At 38.0% G+C, this 26,567-nt stretch overlaps 1 protein-coding gene across 1 annotated transcript in view; it reads right to left on the bottom strand.

Moving 5' to 3' along the window:
* Nucleotides 1-10,472: 10,472 nt before the first annotated feature.
* Nucleotides 10,473-26,567, bottom strand: part of LOC149205918 (protein DETOXIFICATION 33-like) — a 51,152-nt gene continuing 35,057 nt past the window's right edge. Inside the window, exons 7-8 of the mRNA XM_089395225.1 lie at nucleotides 10,789-10,875; nucleotides 10,473-10,690 (exon numbers count right to left, since the gene is read on the bottom strand). Coding sequence (XP_089251351.1) covers nucleotides 10,631-10,690; nucleotides 10,789-10,875 — 147 coding nt within the window. The 3' untranslated portion in view covers nucleotides 10,473-10,630. The remainder of the gene's footprint in view (nucleotides 10,691-10,788; nucleotides 10,876-26,567) is intronic.

The raw sequence follows: 26,567 nt of genomic DNA, 5'->3' as shown, positions 1-26,567 counted from the left end.
AGAAACTGCGGTGCCGCAACTTGCAGAGGGGTGTGCACTGCCTCAGGGTCTATGGTCCAGCTACGATGCCTTTCCTCCCAACGCCCAACCGCTCTCGGCTTTAATAATTGTACACACCGCCAGTGAATATACATATGACAGGCACATACATTTATATAACCAGCATATATAAAACATAAATAAGCATGGACCTTTTAATTCGAAACCATTTCATTATGAATCTGTCGTCGAATAAGTTAACACCTCCCGGGTTTATGTTATGCCTTTGGCGACAGATATAACACATTTGGAGAGGTGTCACCACAAAATATATATATATATATATATATTTTACGAGGAGAATTGCAATTATAAGCAGATGATTACCACCAAATCCCTACATTACAATCACCAATTATGTATATCCCTCTATCTATATCTATATCTATATATAAATTAAAAATTTAAATGGTCTAGTCATGGAAGCAATGTCTGCAAATATATATAAATTCAATCGTCTTCTACATATAGCTTCACGCTACTGGTCATAAGTCTCACCAAGTGTATGAATACGGTGTATTTAGCGTTCTTAACTTAAATTCACACATATATATACGCTTATAAAACCACTCAATTTAAACTCGTTTACACATGGCTAGGTCGTAAGATGAATTGGCTCACATTTCTTTAAAGAATTTCATATATATATGTATATATAATTCAATATTTAAAATAAGTATTAACCCCTTTTTAATGGCAACCATGCCTTGCACATGAATTTTTACCTTTCAATTAATCAATTTCTCAAATTAATTTTATAATTAAATCAATTAATTTTCACTATACCTTTCTCAAGGCTTGTATTCCATTTCAGGGGCGAAATTTCTTCATTCTCTCCATTGGTATTTTTGTCACACAGTTGGCGAGAAAACTGTAAATTTTTCATTTTTCCCCAAATTAGCCTAACCAAACCTAGACCATCAAATTTAATCTGCGACTTCCTTAAATTCTACTAAATATTCCTTTAAAGGCATTTACTTGAAAGTTATAAAAAATGTACGTTCATCCCACCTTTCCCAGTTCTGTCAAACTCATGGTGGTCAACTTGATTTTTCCCCAAATTAGCCTAACCAAACCTAGACCATCAAATTTAATCTGCAACTTCCTTAAATTCTACTAAATATTCCTTTAAAGGCATTTACTTGAAAGTTATAAAAAATGTACGTTCATCCCACCTTTCATAGTTTTGTCAAACTCATGGTGGTCAACTTGTGAACCTGGCAATTGTTTTTTGTTGGCCAAATTTAGAACTAGTTTTGAAACTTGGCTACAATACTCCACGCAATAATAAATAAATTAAATACAGAGAACTTAGACATCTAGATTTGATTGGCCATAAATTAGTATGTGCCATACAATTACAATTAATTATGTTTGTGCCATATAATTACAATTAATTATGCATTGCAAAACAATCTCCCATACAATTTTCCTACATTGCATATAACAACAGTTAAGCACCAGAACAGAAACATTCTTGTAATTATGCCAAACCCCGGTCAAGGTTAATCAATCTAATAATACACAAATTTTAAGGCACAACACAAACACAAACACAAAATATATAATACAATAATTACCCAAATTAGGGTTTATAGTTGAATTGCATAAATGCACATAAAAAATACACAGAAAGACATCAAGAACATAGTACTTATCTGTATTAATGAGCCTACTCGATGTAGCCTCTCCACATTCCTCCCAGCCATAGACCTGGTGGTTCATAAGCTCAACCACCGGGTCACCCCCGAGCTGGGACGACAACTCCAAAGGCAACGGTAACTAAAAAATATCCATACCTCCAAGACCAAGGTGCCAACCCAACAGTCACGGTGCTCCAGGGCTCCAGACACCCTCCAGGCTAATTGCCAAGGTGCCAACCCAACAGTCGTGTTGCTCCAGGGCTCTAGGCATCCTCCAACCCATAAACCGTCAACATTGGGGGTTCATGTTATAAAATCGAATGCATCCATAAGGCACAGTTAACTTAATAACGCACCCTGGCCAGTCCAGAGTCCAATCCCAGGACCCACTGGCCATTAGTTAGTCTCAAAGTCCTTTCCCTAGGACTCACTGACCAATCCCCCCCCCCCCCCCCCCCCGCCAAATATCCAACCTACACTTCCTTATATATGCATGGCTTAACTTGCCACGTGGCACTCTCTAGAACCCTCATGGGTCCCCAGTGCACTTTTCACCAAAAATATCCAACCATTGCCCTTTTCCTTGGAGTTGCGCCCCCCATACTCTTTTCATGGAGTGGGCTCTGCAGCTAGCCTTATTTTATTATTTTTATAATATTTTATTACATTAATTATATTTCAGGCTCTAAGGCCTCACAACCTTTACAGGCTTATAAGTATCTGGGCACGCTAACCCCACACTATATTTAACTTCACTACATGGGCACTTCGGCCTCATAATATCAGTCTGGCTCACCAGCCTAAATAAATAATAATAAATTACATTATGAATGACAGGGGTATTACATTTATGAATGCATCAACTACTACATGCATTTTCTTTTTCTTTGTGTGCCTTCACCTTGACAACAAGTCTATTAAATTACATTTGAAAATGAGACATGGTTCACCCTTTGCAAGTTTTTTTTGTCATTTTGTTTGTCAAAATCAACATCCTTGCATTAGGTTGGAATACTCTAACTATGATCAATTGTTGTTCTTCCTCAAATTTTATGTATAACTCATTTTAAATTCTGCAAAATTTTCCCACAGACAACCATTGTCCTCCCATGACCACATCAAGTCCTGTGAAAACTACAATATAAAAATTAGAACTTAACTCATAGTTGTCCATTGATAATTTCTTAGTAATGGGTCAAATTCCATCCCCACCAATGATACTAGATGGGAATCTATGAAGTAAAGGGTGTTTCCAAAATCAATAAGTGCAACCAAAGCCCTCCCCTTGACCTCTCTTTTTACCCTTACGGTATAATATTAAGTTATTCTCAACATGGAAACAAGGGCTGACTATTGGGATCTCTTGTTGATATTTATCATCCATGTTAGTAATTTCTTCCTCGTCTTCTACCATTTTCTCTAGCTCATTTCCATCCAACTCCAATGGTCCCTCTTTCAACATCTCAATCATGTGGATCTTTCCAGGGGTATTGCACTTCTGTGCTTTGGAACATTTCTCTTTGCAATTAAAACATAGACCCTTTGTGCATAAATCAACAATGATAGCAAGGTTTACCATTATGTCATTGGATTGTCTAATAATGGTGATAACATGGGAATTGCGCTTTTCAATTCATTTAAGATCCCACCTTCTTGTTGTTTTCTTTGAGGGTTGAAAAAACTCTTACTATAAAACAACTTCTAACAATCTCTAAATAAACCTATGCACACTAAATGAACTCCTCAAGAGTAGTAGATTTCAAAATTTTGACGTGTCCTTTCATGGACTCTTCCAGAGCATCAATCTGCATGGCAACTACATGCCAAGGAGAAATAATTCATATAAGCACAATGGCTTGGTGGAGTAATAGGTCACAATGCCTTGCTACTTCATATTTTTTATGGCTAAATTGATATAAGCCTCAAACTTATCATAAAAAGCAATCACAAATTCATCCCAAATAGTTATTTCTATGTGATTTTCTTCATCCCGTTGCCATTCCTTCATTTGCCACCAATCAAATGCAAGCCCTTCTAGGCGTAGGGTGGTGAATTGGTATTTTGGATAAACTTCCATATGACTTAATTGAAAATTATAATAGTTTGTATGGATAATTGAGAGTGGGTGTGATGGCAACAAGTTCTAGGCCATGAGGAGAATGGCTCCGATCCTCTGTGTTGCAGTGCCTCAAGGACTAGGGTAAGCCCTCGTGGACTTGCTACAGCCGCTATCACTCGTCATGTGTTTCCTTCCTGCAGACTTCCCCTCCGTTACGGTGTGTGGTCAAGCTCCTTCCCTTTCGCTCAACCGTTACCGCTCCATTGACTCCCTTCGCGACTGCCAGAATGGACTCGGAAGTCGTCGACTATTCAACCGACCCAAATCCCTACGAGGAGATTTGGACGCGCCGTGTCGGGATCTAGCTCCTTTTGTTCGCCGTTGCGCCTACTGTCTGCACAGATACCTGTCTCAGACCACCCTAGACCATCTGTGCCCCACCTGCCATATTCAGTTGCTCTAGACGCATCTTCTGGCCTAGATTGTCCTCCGCTCTCCCGTGCAACCCTCAATCTCATCGCGGCTTGCATCCCTCCTTATCCCTCTTTCAATTCCCTGCTCCCTGTTCTCCCTCTCCCTATCGCTCCCTCCGATAGCCCCACATCTACTCAACCCGGGCTTTCCTCCCCCCACTTCTCCACTCCGGCCAGCATCTCTAACCCTAACCCTAACTGCCCTCTGCTTTGTTTCCCCATTCCCTCAGGGTGCTCCATTACACCTATCCCTAGCCCTAAGAGCACCCCTCATTCCCCACAGGCAGCACACCAAGGCAACAGGGGCCCCTTCCGGGACCACCCGACGGCTCCAAGATCCAACAAATTTAAGAAAGGGAAGTGCGTAAAGGCGACAAACAAAGACATCAACCTCACGCTTGGGGAAGATCTCACGATGGGAGAGGTGGTGGATACGGCCAACAGGGTTCTGATGGGCCGAGTCAGAGGGCGAAACTACTCTGTGGAGCGTCTGCGTCTCTGGACCATGGAAATTTGGGGTTCACTTCTTAAAGAACTGCCCTCGATTACTGTTCTCACTCGCGGGTGGTTTGCTCTCAGATTCCATAGGGAGGAATATATAGATTGGATCCTCTCGAGATTTTGGCACATTGAACTTGCCCCGGTTTTGATTAAACGATGGAGCCCCCTATTTGATCCAGAAAGGGAACAACTTGGTGCTGGGCTGATTTGGGTTCGTCTTCCAGGGCTACCAATGCATTTTTGGTGGGAGGATGTGTTCATTCGCGTAGGAAACGCCCTGGGGACTTATCTAGAACATGACAAGACATACAAATCTTCAAGCAACATGTCCATGGCGTGAATCCTGGTCCATCTAGATACAAGGGAAGGATTGGAGGAGAAGATCACCCTCCACTGGAGACATTTTTCTTGCAAGCAAATCCTTGATTACGAAGGGGTCCCCTTCCGATGCCGGAGATGTCACAAGGTAGGGCACCTGTATAAGGAATGCCCTCTAGTTTCGCCATCATCTCCTCCATCTGCAAAGGGAAAAAATCATATGCAGCCTGATGAACCACAAGTGGAAGATCAGCCTTCACGACCTGCTAGTCTGATGGATGCGGTTGGGGACACTGCTTAGCCAACTTGTTCTATCCAGGTTCCGCCTATATCCCTGCCCATGACAAGATCTCGGACTGCTACAACGGCTGCTCCATCCACGGGTACAGTTCCTCCTCTCTGTTCCTCTGTTATGCAATTTAGTAATTTCATGCATTCTCTGTCTGCATTTGCATCCATCCCTTGTATGATCTCCACTCCTATCAACTGTTCACTTGACCCACCTCCGGCTATATTTTCCACCACTCCACCTGTTGTTTTTGCTTCGGGCCAATCTGGACCATCTTTGCCATCCACTTCCTCTTGATCGCATTCATATAACCTCCGTTCCCAAATCCCTGCACTTCCGGAATCAATTGGATTAGGTATTTCATCTTCGATTGTGGAGACCAAACCCTCCCGAGGGCGTCCCTCTAAGATTTCTAAAGCCATTAAGCTTGCAGGGGTCGATGTGACCCTTGGCAGACAAAACACCATCTAAAGGGTACTTAAAGCATAGGAAACCCTAGCTCTAGTTCCCCCATGAAGTGGATATCTTTTAACTGCAGGGGTTTAGCTAGTCCATCCAAAAAACTAGCTCTGAAGAGGCTTTTGGATTCTGAGCCTTGCGATATTATATTTCTACAAGAGACCCTAGGTATGGCTGAGCAGATTACTCGGATACTACACTCATTGAAGCCTGGTTGGAGCTTTCATGCCTTGGATGTCATGGGGAGGTCGGGGGGTATCACTCTTGAAGTAAATTCTCGTACCATTAAACCTATCTCGGCATGGGGTGGCCATGTGTGCCTGGGTTGGACATTTACTGACCTCTGAACATCATGGATTGGGTCTGGTTACCATCTTGGAACAAACATGGAATATATGTCATCTGGAAAGCAGTCATACAAACTCTCCCCACTATCAGGAGTGGGCTAACATGGCGAATCGATAATGGTACAACGGTTCGCATTGGGGTTGATCCATGGATTAGGTGCGGCAATCTGTACAACCTTCCCCCAGAACTGAATGCTTTTCTAAACAACAGAGGCATCGTCACCATAGCTCATATCGTGGATCGGATGAATTCTTCTATTTTTCAACAAGCTTGGATGTCTGCAGCTGATCTTGGTATCCCCGATCTGTGAAGCCAAGAGTGGAGGCATTATACAAATGCATTAACAGAATTACATGTACGAATTAGGGATGACGAGGATGAATTGGTTTGGGCTTTGGCAGTGCATGGGGCATACACACTAAAGATGGATACCCCATCATCCATGTTGCTCATAAGCCCAACTTACTGGAAAGTTGGTGGCAAATGATCTGGAAACTCAAGCACCACCCCGCACGCGCCTCTTTATGTGGAATATGATCATGAATAAGACACCCACCAACACTAATCTCATGAAACGATCCTTTCAGGGTCCATCTTGGTGTGTATTATGCTGCGAGGAGGATTCAAATGAGCATATATTTATGTTCTGCACTATCACACAACAAATTTGGGTACAGGTGCGGTCCACGCTAAACATCAACCAGAGATGGGAAGGGAACAACATTAAGGAAGCGTGAAACAGTTGGTGGAATACAGCCCCCACCATGAAAACCTGAAACCTCCCTTTGATCCTGAGTTGCAATATCTAGTAATGTAGGAACAATATTTATTTTCGAAAACAAGCAAATTAGGTGGCACTTGACTACCTCGAGACGCTGCAACAGTTATAATGAAATCTCGGACGAGAACCTACCCACCTCGACTCGAACTATCACCCCTGAAGTAATAGATCATGCTCGTCCCTGGGCCTACTTTGATGGTTCAACGCAAGAACAAGGGTGTGGGGGGGGGGGGACTCCTACTCCACCTATCTGATTCACATTTCTTCCACAGTCGAATGGGCTTGGGTGCGGGCACAAACAATTATGTTGAGCTCATCTCACTTCGACATCTCTTATATTTTGCACTAAACCAAAACTGCAGCCACTTACAGATCTTTGGGGACTCTAAGATTGTCATAAATTGGTTCAATTGCACATCTGCATGCCATGTTCATTCACTCGGGAACATTTTGGATGATGCATTGTTTTTAAAATCACAATTTGATCAGATTTCATGTACTCATATTTACAAGGAGCGCAACAAATCTGCGGATCAGCTTTCAAAAGAGGCAACGCATCAACCTAGGGGTGAATGGCTAATACATGAACAAAGACAGGGACATGTCTACTTGCACTATCACAAGCCTTATATAGAATAGATGCAACAAAGAGCCGATAGGCCCTAAATTATCATAGTTTTTTTAGGCACTAGCAAACAGAAAATTCACAGAAAAGAATATTATTTGAAATTTTGCAATACTTTTTGTAAACACTCACTGATCTCTGAAGGTCCACCCTACTTGGGTAATATGTACAAACTTATACTTTTTGATGATTACGGTCGCACATATAGCATATGCCACAGGTATCTACAGCGTGTAATTTTTCATATATTAGAGAAAATTACGATTTTTCCCCCGGGAAAAAGACTTAATTGAAAGAAGCATGATATCTTTCCTATCTAAAGCCTTGGTTTAATGTCTTTGTTGACCCATCAAACATGGGAATGGGGATTCTCTAGGTAATTAATTGATACAATCTCTTTCTTGATTATCTTGATTGCCATGATTTTTGTGATAAACACTCCCTCCCATTAATGTTCCCCACATAAGGGTTTTAGTTATGATCATGTCAATTTGCCACCCTTCTCTAATTTTGATGTCTTCGTCGACCTCCTTCACCACTACTCCTATCTCCCTCTCCCTTCTATCTATACAACTAATGTGCATAAGGCTTGATTCATTTCTTCCATGGTGTCCCTTATGCCATCCAAAAGAATCCTTATGGCTTCTTCCACCGATAATGTAAATTTCGACTACCAATTATCTTCCTGGAGGATAGCTAAGAACAAAACCATTGTCAATGTTGGCTCACAAGGCCAAGAAAGTGGCTCTAACACCAATGTTATGAGCCCAATTTGAAATCTGATTTTTAAAACTGAAAAACCCTAAGTTCGAAATAGTACCAACAATGATTCCACCAATGTTTAGCATTACATTTGATAGCAAATTCTAGAGTAGAGAAGCAAAATGTCTAATAATAGTAATAGCCCCAAGTATTTAGAAAACTATGACAAAAGGACCATAACATCCCTAAAAGGTATAGATGCCGACTCAGCCGCAAAGTTGGGGGTAGTATGGACACTACACTTAACCGAGAAGAGTCTGTTACAAACCACTTACACTTCCTAAAAAAGCCCCCTACTCCAATGCCTAAGTACCCTTTTATAGCTCATGATCCCACTCTAATCGCTTTTGCAAGGGGGATAACTAGAGTTTACCAATGAAAAAGTACAATTTACTAACATAAACTTTAATAGCAGAAAGTCCATTAACTAATAAAATTGTAAATGAAAAACTGATAACTCATAAACCACACAAAGTATCACTAGTTAACACTCAAGCTGCTTGTCTTTAGACATTGTATCAAAGGAGAATTAAGAGTCTATTCGCAAAAGGCACCATTCAGAAGACAACTATTATTGAAGGTGTAGTGTGCATGTATCCAAATTGGTACTAGCATTACAGCTATATGACTAGCTGAAACTAATTACAAAAGATAAGATAGCAATACAACTCAAATAATGAAAAATAATAACAAAGACACAAAAAACTGGGGGCACCAGCAGGCCTAGGGGTGGATTGCATTTACAAATCCAAATTTAGTATAGATGAAGATTTCTTCATTGAAACATGTTAATTGTATTGCATTTACAAATCCAAATTTAGTATAGATGAAGATTTCTTCATTGAAACATGTTAATTGTATTACTCAAATTCTGGGAGAGAAGAGAAATGGAGAAACCCTGTTTATATCAAAAATAGGTAGGTAGCCCCGAGGGATAGCTCAAATGGTCAAGTTCCCGTTGCTAAGTACTCTCCCAGTTTGGGAGGTCACGGGGTCAAATCTCCTCAACGCCCTCAGGGTTAGGCCTGATATGGCCGACCGGCAGATCCCTTCGGGTGGAGCTGCCCCGCTTCTCTATGTGGACGTAGCGGCCACTCCGGTGCCCGTGAACCACACTTAAAAAAAAAAAAATCAAAAATAGGTAGGCACCCTATCCTCAAGTTCAAGTTACTAAAGTTACTAATAAAAGTGTTACATGTCTTGTTACGTAAAAATGGTCTTTTGCAAGCATTGAACTAAGATACCATAAAAATCTAAGACTAGAAGATTATTCGAAAATTGTGGTCTTACAGCAAAATAGCTCATAGACAAAGAGTGCGATGCCTAAGAAATATTTTGTGATTAAGCACACAACATACCCTCGCTTTTAAATAGCTTTCTCCTTGAAACCAAAAAAAAGACCAAACAATAAATGTCAGTGCTGGAAAATTGCTGAAATCATTTGAAAAATACAATTTTACCCCAATCTAACTCCAAAATATACAGTATAATGACTCAAAGAATGTGAAACATGACTCATTTCTTTTCTAAACTCTAACTCAAAGCTTTAGTTACCAAAAAAAGTGTTGAAGACATACCCTTATCTAAATCCAAAATACAGAAACATACCTATTTTTCTTTTAAATCCAAACTTAAACCTTGAATTACGAATAAAAATATTGACACTCGTACTCTTACATGAATTAAAATATGATACTTCAAAAGTCCAGAAGTATAATATTAGAATTGAAACATGAACTTACATGATACACCCTGTATGATATGAGGCGACAAAGAAGGATCTTTGGTACTCTAATGTTAGCCTGGTCAATTTCAACCACTGACCAAGTACTTAATTAACAAAACCTCACAAAAGCCCACGAAACAGAAGAATTTGAGATCATTTTAAGTTAAGAAATCCTGTCCTTGCAACTAAACAAATGTTCATACCTGGGTATATAACGAGGTAAAGGAAAACAAAGAGAGCGTGATAGGGTTGATGGATTCATACATACCCTAAAACAATTTATGGTCTTGTATATAAGTGTCACTGCCTCATTAATATTTCATGTACAAAACTGAACCTCTTTCAAGTACACAATTTTGATGCTGTGTGTGCGGTTCTCATACAGATAATGCCACTTGTACACGAATGGATCCAAAACAATTGTTACTAGATTGGGATTCCTCCATTCCCATAATGTTGCATTTTGAAAAACCAAGGTGTCAATAATATTCCTTTCCGAATAATTTACAGGATAAAAAGAGTTTAATCTTCGTGGAATTTGCTTTGAAGATAGGTGTTATACACAGGTACAAAATACACTTCGATCCTCCCAGCTTTCTTAATTCCATCACGGAGAGACTATATGGTCTGATCTCCAAGCCCGTAGACAGTCTGCAGCTTGCCTGGCCTTCATTCAAAAGCCTTCCAATTCAATACATATTTCAATGATAATAAGCTTTAACATTTTCCAAATTATCGATTTGATGTCATTGCAGTCTTACCAACCTGTTCATTCCAATTTGTATTCCATGTAGCATATAACAGAATTAGACTCTGTAGTGAAGTCCCAGCTATCATCCCAGACCAGATGCCCTGTGAGGAAAAGATTCCATTTTTCAAGATCAATAGTTAGTTTAAGACACAGATAGATTGCAAGATCAAAATAAGATATTTCAGATGCACTACACATAGTAAAGCATCTCCATGCAGAATAGTTATGGTGGTATAATCATTAATACTCTGAAAATAAAAAGGGAGTCTGACATAAATCTAACTGGAAAGGAATGAACATAGAAAACAGAAAAAGAACAAGTCACCTGCAGGTATAACTAAGAGCTTTTTACAATAACAGAAGCATTGATTGGTACATCAGTTTGTTTGAAAGACAAAATTAGAACTAGCAGTTTCTATATTCACAACATTAACTTCAGTGCAAAGGTGCAGCAAGTGCTCAAACTACAACAGTTATATATCAGTCACATAAAGCATAGTCTCGTGTTTGAAATTTAATTTTTGATACATTCCAACACACTCACATAGTAAAATACCAAGTCTGAAATCTTTTCTAAACCCACCATTCATTTGAAGTATTAATGTTTTCCACCAGTAAGTCTGGCCTTCAGAAAATCTGCAGCCATTTGCTTAGGTCCATAGAACCAAGAGTGGTTATTGCAGACTCAACCCTTTCCGTCGCAGAGTGATACTGATATCAATGTGTTTGAATTATTTGTCAAAGTGACAGAGAGCTTTGTTTGTAACTGAAGATGGTTACGGGTCGCTATCTGAGTATAACCAATCTTTTTGAACCAAATCATAAGCCAGATAGCCTTCTTTGCAGCCCGTGTTGGCAGTTGCTGCTATAAACTAGCTTCAACAGTGGACAATACAACATTGAGTTGTTACTTACTATTTCCACACATGCCTCCTCCATACAGGAGAAAAATGTATCTTATTGTTTGTTGATATTCACATCCCCACCCCCACTCTGGATCACCGTATCCAATAGGGCTGCCCTGATTTGAACTACTTCCACTGTAACAAATTTTGATAATATGTTGTTCCTTCTTGAAAATAAGCAACTTGTTTGGTTGGAAAAGTGGGGTGGTATATCTCTCCACCAAGTTTCAACACCCCTTAGAGACAAGCTTGCTCCTTGTGGGCCAGCACGTTGACATAAGCAAGTTGTTTATCGCAGTTGACGTTAGGTGAGTCTTGAGCAAATTTGATAGAATAACACAGAGTAGCGGTTACTTAGTCAAAGAAAACTTTTATAAGTTGTAAGATGTATCTGTTTCATTAATAATAATAATTATTATTATTTTTAAGGTCATGGCCAAGTCAGACACTAAATTGGTGTATGAGACACTTTTGTTTGTGGGACAAGGGACTTATCTGCAACAATTTGACTGCTAAAGTCTATGGAAGTGTACATACTCTTACCCCCTTTGAATTTGAATCTGTGACCTCATACAAAGAAACACATGTTCTTAAAAATTAAGCCCACTCAAATGGTGCTACTTACATAAGTTAACCATAAATATTCATATATATATATATATATATATATATATATATATATATATAGATAGATAGATAGATAGATATTCCTTTTCAAGAAACAAAAGAACTCTTTTGACTACCATATGTTTTGATCTAGGAACAGTCATACATGACTAATTGCTCACAGCACAAATTGAATAATTAATGAAGTGCATATCATCACATAGACTACCAATTACCCGTTGATATGGAATGAACTCAGTTTTCTTCAAATTAGTTGCTTGAAGAAGCATATTATTGGATAATTTGCAATTAGCATCAATAGAAGTTATGAACTCCATACTTTAAAATGGTTAATTGAAAAGCCATATCCTTGGATAACTTGCGGTTAGCATCAAAGGAGTTCTGGCTGGTTGACAAATCTGTAGAAAAAACAATTCAAGATATTTACTATGTACTTTTACTGGCCAGTTAGCATCAATAGGAGTTTATGAACATAACTTTCTTCAACTTAGTTATTGAAAGGGCATATTCTTGGATAATTCGCAGTTAGCAATAGCATGAGCATCAATGGGAGTTCTCGCTGGTTTTACACATTTGTAGAATATTTCTTAAGACATTTACTATGTCTTTGTATTGGCTCAAGTACATCTTCATTTCCTGCACATCCCAAATCACCTATATACCTAGAAGGTGGATTTTTCCAAGACCTTTCATTCCAAAATTAGAAGAGACAATTGACTTACTGTCTTTGACAAAAATTCAAAGTCGTTGTTAGACAAAAGAAAATCATTAACACAAAGAACCCCAACAAATGGCTGTTGTTGGTGGCCCTATAGAGAGGAAAGAAAGGGGATCGGGACACGAGAGAGTCAACAAGTGGATATTTTTTTGTATTTACCCTCTATGAGGATGAGATAAAAGATGAAGTAGCCCATAAAATTTTCTTCGGCCTCATGGTACTATTCCTAGTAAAAAGTGCTTTGAGTGGGTAAAGGACAATTGGAAAATAACACACAATATCACATTTTTTGTTTTCTTAGTTGGATATATATTTTTTTTTATTCAAATAGAAAACTACTGTCAGTTACTGTTTAAAAAAAAAGAAAAATTGTGGCTACGTGAAAGAACTGTCCTAAAAGCAAATGCAGCGGTTTCTGAAAATAAATATATATAGTTTTTAATAGTTTAAGGTTTGGATCCTGTATTATGAAAATTTGTGTGGTTTAAAGAAATACAGCGAACCTAGATAGGTAGAGGCGAATTTTTATGTAGTTTAAAGAATTACAGTGAACTTAGATAGGTGGAAGTTTAAACTCTAAACTGTGGAAATTTTTATAGTTTAAAGAATATACAATGAACTTAGATAGAGGTTTAAGGTTTTAAATTTGCATAATGGAAATTAGAGCAAATTTTTTCTGAGATATAAAACAAGATTATTTTATTAATGTGGATCAAATAAGCAAAAAGATAGATTAATATAACTAAAAAGTCCAACTAAAATAAACATATTGTGAGTGTCAAAACAACTCTAAATCAAAGTGGAAAATAAAATGATAAAAATTAAATACCTAATGAAAAATATATAAGCTAATTGTTAATAGTCTAGCAGAAGGATAAGATATTGAAAGTGTTAAGAGCGCAGAATACAGCAACTTCAGAAAATGATCTCTGCAACTAATATTGGTCTGCATATAGCTTCATATTCCAAAGAACATTTGCCAAAGGTGTTAAGCATAATTATAGGCTCAGAGTTATTACATGTAAAATTATAGAGTTCGGTGGCCTAGGTTCTTGTTATTTAAAAAAAAAAATTGATCATCCTAAAAACTGTCCAGAGGTAAGAGATGAAGGGAGTATTTAGAATGCAGCAACTCTAATGTCGATATCTCAAACCAACACAAAAAAGCTACATCTGGTCATGCTGGGAGAAATCCTAACATAGAATTCAACTGTCCTGGTAATAAAAGTTGTGCAGTCATATAGTCCAGTCAATAGCACAGAAGAGTCGGGTCTGTAGCGTAATGCGTTGGAGTAAGCAAAAGCACTCGGAGGGGAGGGAAACTACTATGGCAGTAGAAGAAAAGAATTCTGCCAAGGCTAAAAATCCTGGTTCACAATGTCTTTCTCAAGTTTTGTGTGAAAGGTAAGATCCCGGTCAGACTATTTCTTGTGAAAAGAATTCGGATAGTCAATCCAAAGAGGTCAAGTCTCAGCCTCAAATACTTCTGGAAAATGGATTGATGTTAAAGGAAGCACCATGACATGCAGAAGCAAACTTCATGGAATTCATCCAGCCAGGGTGACAAAGTGTTAAGAAATCGTTCTACCAGTATTGGCGGTAAAGGATCTGAGGTTAAAACTAAACTTCCTAGATGAGAATAAATAGATGGGCGCTTTTAAAAAGAGTGGAGCTACAGCACCAAGAATTGTTACATGCTCAGATGATTTTCTAAAGCTTGGATGCTTTCCTCCATCAAGGCAGGCTTATGGCAGAAGGTAAGTTTTCTAACTGTAAGTATGAGGAATGGGATTTGTCTTTTGGAATTGCAACTTCGGAATCCTGTCGGATGGAGTACTTAACCATGGAGGCAATATTCATTCGCCTAATTGGTTAATTGGTTAGGTAACCTGCATATTAAGTGAACTCGAATATTATCAAATATGGGAGCATAAGCTTGCTAGTATTCGAAACATTCACGACCAGGATAAAATTGTTGTTTATAGTCTCATCAGTGGAAGCTGGAATCCTTTGGACGTTATGGACAAGGCCTGATTGTGCTTGCTATTTGCAACTAATTTCTTAGATTTCCATGGGCGGTTGGTTATAATGAATCACCGCAGGCTGTTTGAGATTAGATACAATGAATACCTTGTCAGCCAATCAGGGTACGGTATGTTACACTTGCAGAGACATTTAATATCATGAGCAAGCTCTTTGTGCGAGAATGGCATGTACTTCAACACAAACCCATGCTAAATCGTTTTCTAATTAGAGCACGACATATTTCTCTTGCAGAGGCATTTGATATCATGTGCGCAGTGCAATAAGGGCATATACTTGAACACAGACCCATGTGTCTAATTGTCGGAGGTTTTTTTATGAGGATATTTTTTTGATTAATTTTGCTCGAAATTTGACAGAGATTTCTTGGACTTCTAAGTTTCAGCTGCAAAAATCAAATGCCCCCAAAAGTTTTTAGGGGTGTTAAATCCATTTACACGTTCAAAAATGTGTTTTAAATCACTAAAATTCAAAATCTAGCCAAAAATTATCACTGAATTTAAACCATACAGGCAAAAACACCTAATGGTTAGACTGCTCCATGCTAAATCGTTTGCTTTCGTCTCATTAGAGAACATGCTTGAAAACATTGAAACGCCAATGGATTACAATACCAATCACAGTTTTATTTATTTCTCGATGCTATCTGGATTTAAGCCGAACGTGAAATATAGTTGGATCCAAATGTCATGAATGAGGTGGTGTTTTCAGCTGCATTCAGTGTGGAGTTCGTACGGAATTCCGTGTGGTAATTAGGAGAGAATCCGCAAGGGCGTAGTGTATTGAGGCGACTTTTTGGGTTTTTTCAAATTATTGGCCCTTTTCTGGTAGAGAGCTAGCCATGGTTATAAATTAGGAAAATTGTAGTTTTAAGTTATTGAGTCAGCACAATTGGAGTGTCTCAAGGATTTTCTTAGTATATAGGGATTTTTCCAGGGCACAAGTGTTCCAAAGGTTTCTAAGGGTTTGAATTATTTTTATATTTAAAACTACAATTTAAATCATCTGAATTTCACCGAGAATGATGTCACCAGATTCCCATGGAAAATACGAAAAAATCACCACATTAAGCTATATGGAAATATTTAATCTAATAAAGCAATTTTTTAACATTAACAAGTGAATATTGGGCCTTGTACCATATTTACATTTGCAACTGTAGTGAATAGTGGGCACTGTACCATATTTACATTTGCAACTTCTATGTCAAGGAAACAAGCTGTAATCGACCACTCCAGTATTTCCTATATCATTCCATTAATTGATCACTGCAGGGCTTATATGTACCATATATCCTTAACTCCTGGGAAACAATTTGTGATTGATCACTTCTGTGCTTGTTCTGTTGGTGAATGCAGGAGCTTTCATTATTTTTGCTTGAGTTCGATAGTTACCAGTGATATGCTTATCCTTCTTAAATCAATACGTTACATGGAATATGCAACCAAATATTATCTAATTGAAATATTATCAATCTTCTACTTTTGGACCATCTGTACTCTCTAACAAATTATGCAGTCTACAGTAAGTATGTAAGTTGTGGCGATCTCCATTTGTTTTCGTATGCAAGTACGCTCTTTAACACATCCTTTGGAACCGAACGTTTCAATTACGACTCTAGAGCTCTGCCATTGTAGAGCTCCCCCTCTGTCTACGTCTCTGGTTCGCATAGGGTTGTCATCAATCGTCACCCAAAGCTTTTACACCAAGAAAGTTCAAGTAATACGCACGTGGGTGCTTTACAGAAGTGCTCTGCAAATTGTTCACGTATCTGCTCTCCTTGTCATTCGAATATTCTCCTGCTCATGCACAATTTATGTCTAACTTATCTTCGTATGGAAATTCCTCCGCAGTCACAAAGTTCTCGTGTCAGTTGGTCTTAGTCCCTTTGAACCATTTCGTTGATTTTCTAATTTCGGCTGCAAATCGTCTATTTCACAGCTTTTCTGAAATCAGTAGAATTTCCGCTACTGTAATCCGTGGATTCCACCCAAAAAGTGCTCAAACACAAAAATATCGTGTAAGGTAGTCTCGGTCCCTTTGAACCATTCCATTCATTTTCTAATTTCAGCTGCAAATCGTCAATTTCACAGATCTTACGAAATCAGTGGAATTTCCCTAATATAATCCGTGGGCTCCACCCAAAAAGTGCTCAAACCCGTGGTTTTTCCATGCCTCATGAAATTTTTCGTCGAGCGTCAAAATCTGCACACTCTGTTCATTTTCCGTAGATTTCTGCTCCAGTCTGGCGGAATCCCTTTCCTCAATGGCTTCAAATTGTTCTGTGAACGATAGCAAGTTCTCTAAAGAAACTGTGATCCAACTTTCAAGAAATGTCAACAACGGAGGCAGCATCAGAATAAACTGCAAGCCAAAATGATGCCGAATATGGCGTCCATGTTCCAGTAGACACAAAGATCTTGATACCGCACTTTAATGAATCTTTCAACGGAGACAATTTGGACGCTTGGATCAAAAGCTTCAAGGCCCATTTCGAGACAAGGACCAACACACCTGGGCATGGAAAAGCAGGCACTCAGTTGGCAGAGATTTCATACCCAAATGCTAGGTTACATAAATCAACAATCTATCAACCAATGGGTTGACTTCGGAGTTGTCATTCAAAAGATGTTCTACCAGCTCAGGTATAAAGATGCCCTACTTGCCCCGCTGGTTGTAGCTCTGCCTCTGCCAAGCATCTGGTCAAATGATCCATCAGTACATCGAGAAATTCAACCGACTCTTAATCAAAGAGGTACAAAACCCAAAAGACACAAATTAAATTCGTTTCTTCTTTATTTCTGAATCTTATAAAGTAGTTAGAGCTCTTCACTATAAACTCCTTAGGACGTGCCTTTCGACTTGCTTTAAAGGCTGAAGTGAATCTTCACAAAGGTTCTTCCAAACCGATTCAAAAGTCATCCCAAACCTCTTAGAACAGGGATCTCATTCTTCTTCTCCTCCCTGCAGCCAAAAATAGTACCAACCCAAAGGGACATCCAGTGCCTCCTATTGTTTGGTAACAAGAAGAAGAAATTATGCTACTAGGATAAGAAGCCTGGGCATTCAAATGAGGAATGTAGAACTTCGTGAACCAAGAAGGCCAAAGCGCTCCTTGAAAAGCCACAAGAGAGGCAATTCTAAATCTGATCTCACCCATCTCAGTTCCCCAAACATTTTGTAGATCCCAATGGCCAAACATAGTTTTGGCAACAATATGGAATCATCATTCACTAGTAACTACCATGTCAAGCACAACCTTGCACAAGTTATTATGGCCAAATGCTAGTTATGAAAACCTTCTTTCCCAATGGTTAGTGGACGAACTTAAGCTCCAAACCTCAACTCATCTTAACCTCCAAACTTCAGCTCATCTTAGTCGATATCAACTTTAATGCGTTACAACAACAAAACGACAACCAACATTGGTAATGCGAAGGTGTTCCATCACCTTAGCCATAATGAGCCTTTCCAGGATACTGTCGACTGTGACCTGATCCCTGGCATACCCTAACAATCTGATGGAAGAGCAATTTAAGATGGTTATCACAAGATTGCACGAGGATGGTGAAGTCTACAAACTTACATCCTCTTATGTTAACTCCCTACTTTCTCAACATAGAAGAAACAGAGCTCTACGTGAATATTCCCTCTCCAGGATACTGTCAAGTGTGACATGATCCTTGGCATAACCTAGTAATCTGACACAAGGATGGTAAAGTCTACAAACTTACATTCTCTTATGTTAACTCCCTACTTTCTCAGCTTGGAAGAAACAGAGCTCTACCTGATTATTCTCTGTTTACTATGGAAGTATTTTCTCAAAAAAAATATCCCTACTTTCTTGTAGGTAAGTCAACTTAAGCAAACTTATGGCCATCTGTGGGATTGAACAAATTAAAGAACATAAAAGAACAAACTTACTTCATCGGATATCCAAGTTCTTGTTGATTCTTACAATTATGCATTTGAGGAACACAAGGGGCTTCGACCTTTTCTAGCCATTCGACATTCCATTGATCTGATCCCAAGTTATTACCTGCCAAATTATCCTACATGTAGAACCATCACAGTGGAAAGTGCAAAGATTAAGTTACAAATCAAGCAGCCATTGGAAGAGGGTAAGAACAGACCCAACACATTTCCCTCTGGTTTGCCAACACTCTTAGTTTCCCACAGGGAACAACAAGAATAGAGGCTATGCAGTGCTTATCAAGCCCTAAGAAAGGTTGTGGTCAAGAATTGTTACCCATTCCCCAAGATCAATGATCTCATCAATCAACTCAAAGGAACTAAGTACTTCACCAAACTTGACTTGGCTTTTGGTTACCCACCAGATTCACATTGAACCCCAAGAGATATGAAAAACTTCACTGACAACCAAGTTCAAGGTCTACAAGTGGTCAGTCATGCCATTTGGTCTCACCAACCACCTTCCTGTGAGTCGTCGACAACATCTTTACACCCCAGCTTGGGCAGTGTGTTGTTATATACTGGGATGATGTTCTTATCTACAATAGAATGTAGGAAGCACATTTGCAGCAAGTCCATGTTGTCTTGGACTTTCTCAAACAACATAAACTTTAGGAAAAATGAAGAAGTCATTACTTGGATAGACTTCTATCAAAATATTTGGGCTTTCTTATTAATGATTTTGATGTTCGTACAAATCCAGATAAGAGCAAAGCGACGAAGGAGTGGCCTATCCCTAACACCATTTCATAACTCGAGTTTTATCGGAAACATAAATTTCTACAAGAAATTAATTCGTCACTACTAGCATATAGCTTGTCCTTTGAACCTGCTAACAAGTTGGAAAACTTTTATATGGAGCCTAGAAGCATATAAAGGCTTTCGAAAGCTAAAGGTGGTCATTCGCCTAGTGTATGTGCTTACACTCATTAACTTGTAGCAGTCTTTTGAGATAAAGCTTGATGCCTACTAGAGTGCTATTGGCACAACTCTTAAGCGAGCAGGACACTCGATTGCATGCCATTTAAAAACCTGTGCGAAGCAAAGCTGAATTTTAGTAAGTGATAGCTTGGTTCAAGCACTTAAAAATAATGTCATTACATCCCTGGTAAGAAACTAGTGCTTCACAGTGATCACCAACTACTTCATTTTTTAAATTCTATGTCTAAGATTCAAGAACACCACCATGTGAAGTGGTGGGCCTCTTAAATTCAACAATTCCAATTGTGATAAAAATAAGGAGGGCTCAACAAATAAGGTTGCTAGTTTCCTCGGTAGAACTTTTGCGAAGGCATTCAACATCCTTTTATGTTAGATGTGTAGCCTAAGAGGAGTGGAAGGAACTTTATCCAACATAGCTTCACTTTTCCTAAATTTCGAAAGCCCTACACCAATGCATAGCAGTGAACGAGACACCTTTCCTGGACCATATTGTCAACTATGGATTGTTGTACAAACGCATCCATCTCGTGCACCAATAGGACCAACTTACTATGCCTTCTTAACAAAGCCCAATCTTCTTATTATGGCGGTCATCTTTCATTGCAGCAACTACAATGATACTTTTGTTGGCCTTCCATGTAGAAGCAAATGGATGACTACCCTCATCGGTGTTCTATTTGCAATTAATCCAAGTCTTCCAATTGAAATCTTGGATTGTATCATACCCTATCAGTACCAACCAAATTATGGGAATCTATTTCCATGGATTTTATCAACAGGTTGCCCAAGTGCTCGAAGGAAACATGACTGCATAACATGAACAATATAACATCAATCATCTAGAAGTTATAATCTTCATCAACCACGTCCACAAGTTAGTAACATACAATATATCGAGTCTCACGATTCATCAAGCTTTCAAAATTCGATATATAACATTTATCATCATTGATCACTAAGGTTGTAACTTGTACTTGTAACCATTACCATTACCAAGTAACCAAACGATAACAGATAATATCTAACATGAAATGAAATGTTTCAACTTTCAACTTTCACGAAGCATCATATTCATAATTCATTACCAATGAGTTATAAATGCCAACTTCAAACTTCAAACTTAAATTGTCATATATTGTTTACAAAAAATACCATAATAAATATGAAAGATTCAATAGTTATAAAAAGTACTAGAAACTAGAAAAGACAAGTAAATCTATTATCCACTGCTTGACCCTCTTGCCACGAGAAATTTCTAATTTCTTGTCTCATGCTTTATCGGGAGTCTCCTCCTACGTAGTCGAACGGCCTTGGTGCTCTTGATTAAATACAAGTTCCATACCCTAGTACCCTAGGTGCTCTTGATTATTGGGAGCCTCCCCCGCGTAGAACGCTTGGTGCTCTTGATTAAATACAAGTTCCATACCCTAGTACATGACAAAATCCAATGGAAACATTGCAATCCCCCCAATCCTGAAATTTTGAAAAGATGATAAGTTTGTTGGATTTTGAGTGAGATCTAAAATTCTACTTTCTCCATATGAAATCCAATGAGGTCGGAACCACTCTCAAACATCCCAAGTCATTTCATGGTAATCTTAAAAATTTAAGTAAAAGGATGAAAATGAAAGGTAAAGGAGAATGTCACTTTTACTTTAAGAATTTAAAATTACCATGAACTGCATATCAACACTAGGGCCACAGGGTTGAATATTACGCTGCCCCACTCAAAAAAAATTCAATAGCTCCCTTTGTCACTCTTGAATTCACAGAGAGCGAAAAAAAAAATTAGTGAGCGCGCTCCCATGGTCGCTCCCGCCTAGAGTGCACTTCGGGAGCGGGTTCGAGGGGGGGGGCTCCCTCTCAACCCTGAATAGGACCTCAATCCATGCTCTCAACATCTATCACCAGAAAGCCACTTCCCAAAAAGACCATAAGCAAAGCATCCCATGAAAATTTCTTATTTAATATATATGTTTGTATATTATAATGTGTTTATGTTTAAAAAACAGGTAGAATGGAAAATTAGTTGCAAAATATATGAAAATACATCTTTGTGCTACTTGTAGATGGACACTACATTATTATGAATCTAGATATGTCATCCATGGCAGATAAATGATTAATCATCCAAGCATCAACCATGTAGTAGCTACAATCATACAAATTCTTAAACCATATAATTGGAGTAGACTAGTAATTCATGGAATGAAATATGCTATTCACCAACTTTCAACATAACCAAAGAGTTATGTTTACAAAATAGGCCATTTGCATTAAAATGATAATTTCATTGAAGTATGAAGACTAGAAGATCCAAAACACTAAACTAAGCTAAAGTCTATAACAAATAAAGTAGTGAAAAAGGGAAAACAATTATAGTTTTTTCTTTCTACTTTTCCTTCTTGTTTAATCTTTGCACTGCCACAATTTCCCCACTAGCATTCACTTGGTAGGGGAGCCAAAGTTGGACTATCAAAGGCAAGTATGTAGAATCTAGATGAAACTAAACATGAAGCTCTTTTTGCTAGAGTCCTAGTCAGGGTGACTATGGTAGTCGAGTGGGGTGGCATCGCAACACGATCATCATCATCAAATAGAGCATTCCCCAATTGCTCCATCATTGATGCTTCATCCTCCAAATTTTCCTTATTTGGATTGTTATCCCAAGTATTATATGCTATATCCATCTTTGATTCCTCACAATAATGAGACAACAATGATAGTAGGTGGCATCTCATCACATTCATCATCATCGCATAGAGCATTTTCCAATTACTCCATAACTAATGCTTCATCCTCCAAATTATCCTTCTCTAGACTATTGTCCACAGTCTTATATTCTATATCTACTGATGCAGTTAAGTTTACCTCTTCCTACAATGTCAACTACCATGCACTTGCAATCTTAACTTAATATATGACCAAGCTAAGTATGCAACATTACCCATATGTAAAACATGCTCATAACCAAAGTTTTATTCCTAATAACCAATGCTCATTTAATGACATCCCCAAATACTTTTAAATAAGATAATATAACTCTCACCTCTCTAACAATTCACACAAATTGTTCCACTTCAATGAGTTCATGCAAACTCAATTTAACGTTTTCATGCAAACTCAAAGCATTTAACATAACACAATATAATACGAGACATACATAAAGCCTTTGGCAAATTTGCATTTCCATTAACAAAGAAAAGTTGTACATGCATAACCTCACAATCATACATTTCTCTCTTGGCTTGATTCCACATTCATTTGCCCATTCTCTCCTTTCATCACACTTTATTGCCCATAGGTTTACAATATATAGAATTTAGAAACATCATGGATTTTTCTAGATCCTAAAATCACTCCATAAATCACCCATAAATCACTAAATCAGATTTTCCTAAATCACTCCCTGATTTATTCCCTAAATATCTCATGTTTTTCAAGACAACTTTGCTTTTTCCTTATGGAAAAAATATCTCCTATCCATAGGTTTTCTAAAACTATTATTCTATAATAATTAAAATAAACTAAAAATATTTATTGTTAAGGAATTAGAATTCTTATACAATATTGAAAACCCTTTTGGAGCTTTTTTTCAAAAATATTGATGGCTTGGAAGCTCTAATGCTCCTGCATCAGACTCCCAAGGTAGAAAAAATTCATGACCTCCTGGTCATGTGTGATTAATTGTCGAATCCTCCTGGATCCCAAACTTTGTACTGTAACCAATCACCTTCTTCATGTTGCTTCTCTGTTGTTGTTGTCACTATCTTCTTCAACCTTCCAGGTTTCCAAACTTTATGTTGTAGTTTTCCACTCTCTTTGTTGATGTACTCTTGTACATTCATTTTCCTTCTACAATTGACTACCCTTCTTACATTAGTGTGCAATTTCTCATGCACTTTCATCATCAGTATTCTCATCCTGTCAATTTCAATGTCCAGTTGATCTCCTAGTTGGTACATGTTGCTCCTTGTTTGTTGAACTTTGTTGTTGTTGCTCCTCATTGGTTGTTGTTGCATGTTTTCTTCTTTAATATCTGCAAAATTCTTACTCTTTCCTTCATCTGATGCCTTAAGCACTCCTTCTATGCCCGCAACTTTCATGCAGTATTCTCCATTAATCCTTGGATTAATTAACCATTCTTCCAACATCCTTAGCTCTTCTTCAAAATTTGTCAGCATTAAGTCTGAATGTTGCTCTTCCTCTTTATGCTTCCTTTGACTATCTCCATGAGCCAAATCTTCTTTTTCCTTTGCAACAACATGTTTCTTTAACTATCTATCAACAATATCTTTGTTCATTAATTTATGGTTTTCATCATGGTTTTCTTCATGAGAGAATGCTACCTCATCCTCTATCAAAATGAAATTATGAGTTTGTCTTCCTTCTATGCCTTGAGAAGACATTTATTTTTCTTCCTTCACCTTCATGACAGTTCTAGGTGATTGTCCATCACCATCCACAAAATAACCTGCAACCATACACAAAATATCAATTTCAAAAATATTTGGATTTTCAACCTCTTTTATCTCCTCTATCAACACATCCACATGTTGATCTGAACTATCCAAGTAGTTCATGAGACTTGTAGAAAGCCCCTCATCTTCATTCTCACCAAGCAATGGTCCTTGCTCTAGTTCACAAATGTACACTTTCTCTTTCTCACTTTCTCCAAGCATCCTTAACCAGTCTCTGATTAGATGCCTCATCCATCTTCTTTGATTTCATGCATGCAACTTCTTAATCAGCCATTTAACTTTCTTCTTAAAAATCCATCCACATTTCTGGTCTTCAGCTTCTTGTTGTAGCAACTCCATAAGTACATCCAACTATACTTTAATCTTAGTGAGTTCTCTATTAAATTCTTCATCACTCGTTTTCTTCTTGATGTCTTTTGCCTTGACATATTCTTTCCTTCTGCTATGGCTTCCACCTAAACCTTTGTCATGACCCTCTATGGTCATCCTTCTCTCTATCTTTGTGAGCTTCTCCATGCTCAATAGTGAACTGCAACCAAGCCTCTCCTCTGTAGCAAGTCTCCTCTTCTTGCTACTCAATACCTCATCAAGCTTTCTTCATTAGCTTGACCTTTTGGTATTTCTGATTCCTTCTCTGGAACCTTCTCTTGGCAATTCTACCCACACTCACTATGGAACTTCCCTCTGACAACTTCTACCCAACTGCTACTTGTTGGAAGTCGTCCTTCTTCTGGTTGCAATCCTCAATTCCAAAGAGCATACCAACTCTGATACCACTTGATGCGGGTAAATTTACCTCTTCCTGCAATGTCCACTTCCACGCACCTACAATCTTAACTTAATATATGACCAAGCTAAGTATGCAACATTATCCATATGTAAAACTTTCTCATAACCAAAGTTTATTCCTGATAACCAATGCTCATTTAATGACATCCCCAAATACTTTTAAATAAGATAATATAACTCTCACCTCTCCAACAATTCACACAAATTTTTCCACTTCAATGATTTCATGCAAACTCAAATTAACGTTTTCATGCAAACTCAAAGCATTTAACATAACATAATATAATACAAGGAGTCATACATAGCGCCTTTAGAAAATCTGCATTTCCATTAACAAAGAAAAGTTGTACATACATAACCACACAATCATACATTTCTCTCTTGTCCTAATTCCACATTCATTTGGCCGTTCTCTCCTTTCATCACACTTTCGCTCTTTTTTCTATTGCTCGTAGGTTTACAATAGATAGAATTTAGAAACATCATGGATTTTTCTAGATCCTAAAATCACTCCATAAATCACCCATAAATCACTAAATCAGATTTTCCTAAATCACTCCGTGATTTGTTCCCTAAAGCTCTCATGTTTTTCAAGGCAACTTTGCATTTTCCTTATGGAAAAAATATCTCCTATCCATAGATTTTCTAATACTATTCTATAATAATTAAAATAAACTAAAATATTTATTGTTAAGGAATTAGAATTCTTTTACAATATTGAAACCCCTTTTGGAGCTTTTCTTCAAAAATATTGATGGCTTGGAAGCTCTAATGCTCCTGCATCATCTACCTTTCATTTCTCATAATAATGGAACAACAATTGCAAACCCTAAACTTTCCTTAAACCCTAAACCTACCAAAGAGCCCCACTTTTTTTATTTTAAATCTAACAAAGGGTATTTTTCTTCATTTTTGTGGGAGTATGGGAGGGAGTACAAGGAGTATGGCAGGGAGTGCATTGTTCCAAACAAAAGTAGGGAGCACACTAAGAAGCTCGTGAGTGCACTCCCAAGGGTGTTTTGTATAGACTCCTACTCAGAGTGCACTTATAGATATGGAGTGTGGCCTAGAAGGATGCTTCTAGTATCACTGAACAAGACAATATGGTACATTGTTCACTTGTCACCTACAAATTCAAATTACTTGTACTCCCATAAGAAAACAAAATCAAGAAGGGATATTGTCACAATTGTACATAATGTAAACTCTATAACTTATTAGATATTTATAAGATTACATAGAGTCCCAAGTTGGAATGTGGAGTAGTCAATGCAGTGATGGATGGAGTAATCAAAGTCATTGATGGAAAGATTAAT

The sequence above is a fragment of the Pinus tabuliformis genome, chromosome 1_2, assembly GCF_031772625.1.
Source record: "Pinus tabuliformis cultivar Carrire ecotype Pingquan chromosome 1_2, CPIR1, whole genome shotgun sequence".
In the NCBI taxonomy this organism is placed as follows: domain Eukaryota; kingdom Viridiplantae; phylum Streptophyta; class Pinopsida; order Pinales; family Pinaceae; genus Pinus; species Pinus tabuliformis.
Note: the sequence above shows the minus strand (reverse complement) of the source record. Positions and strands in the feature narration are given on the sequence as shown.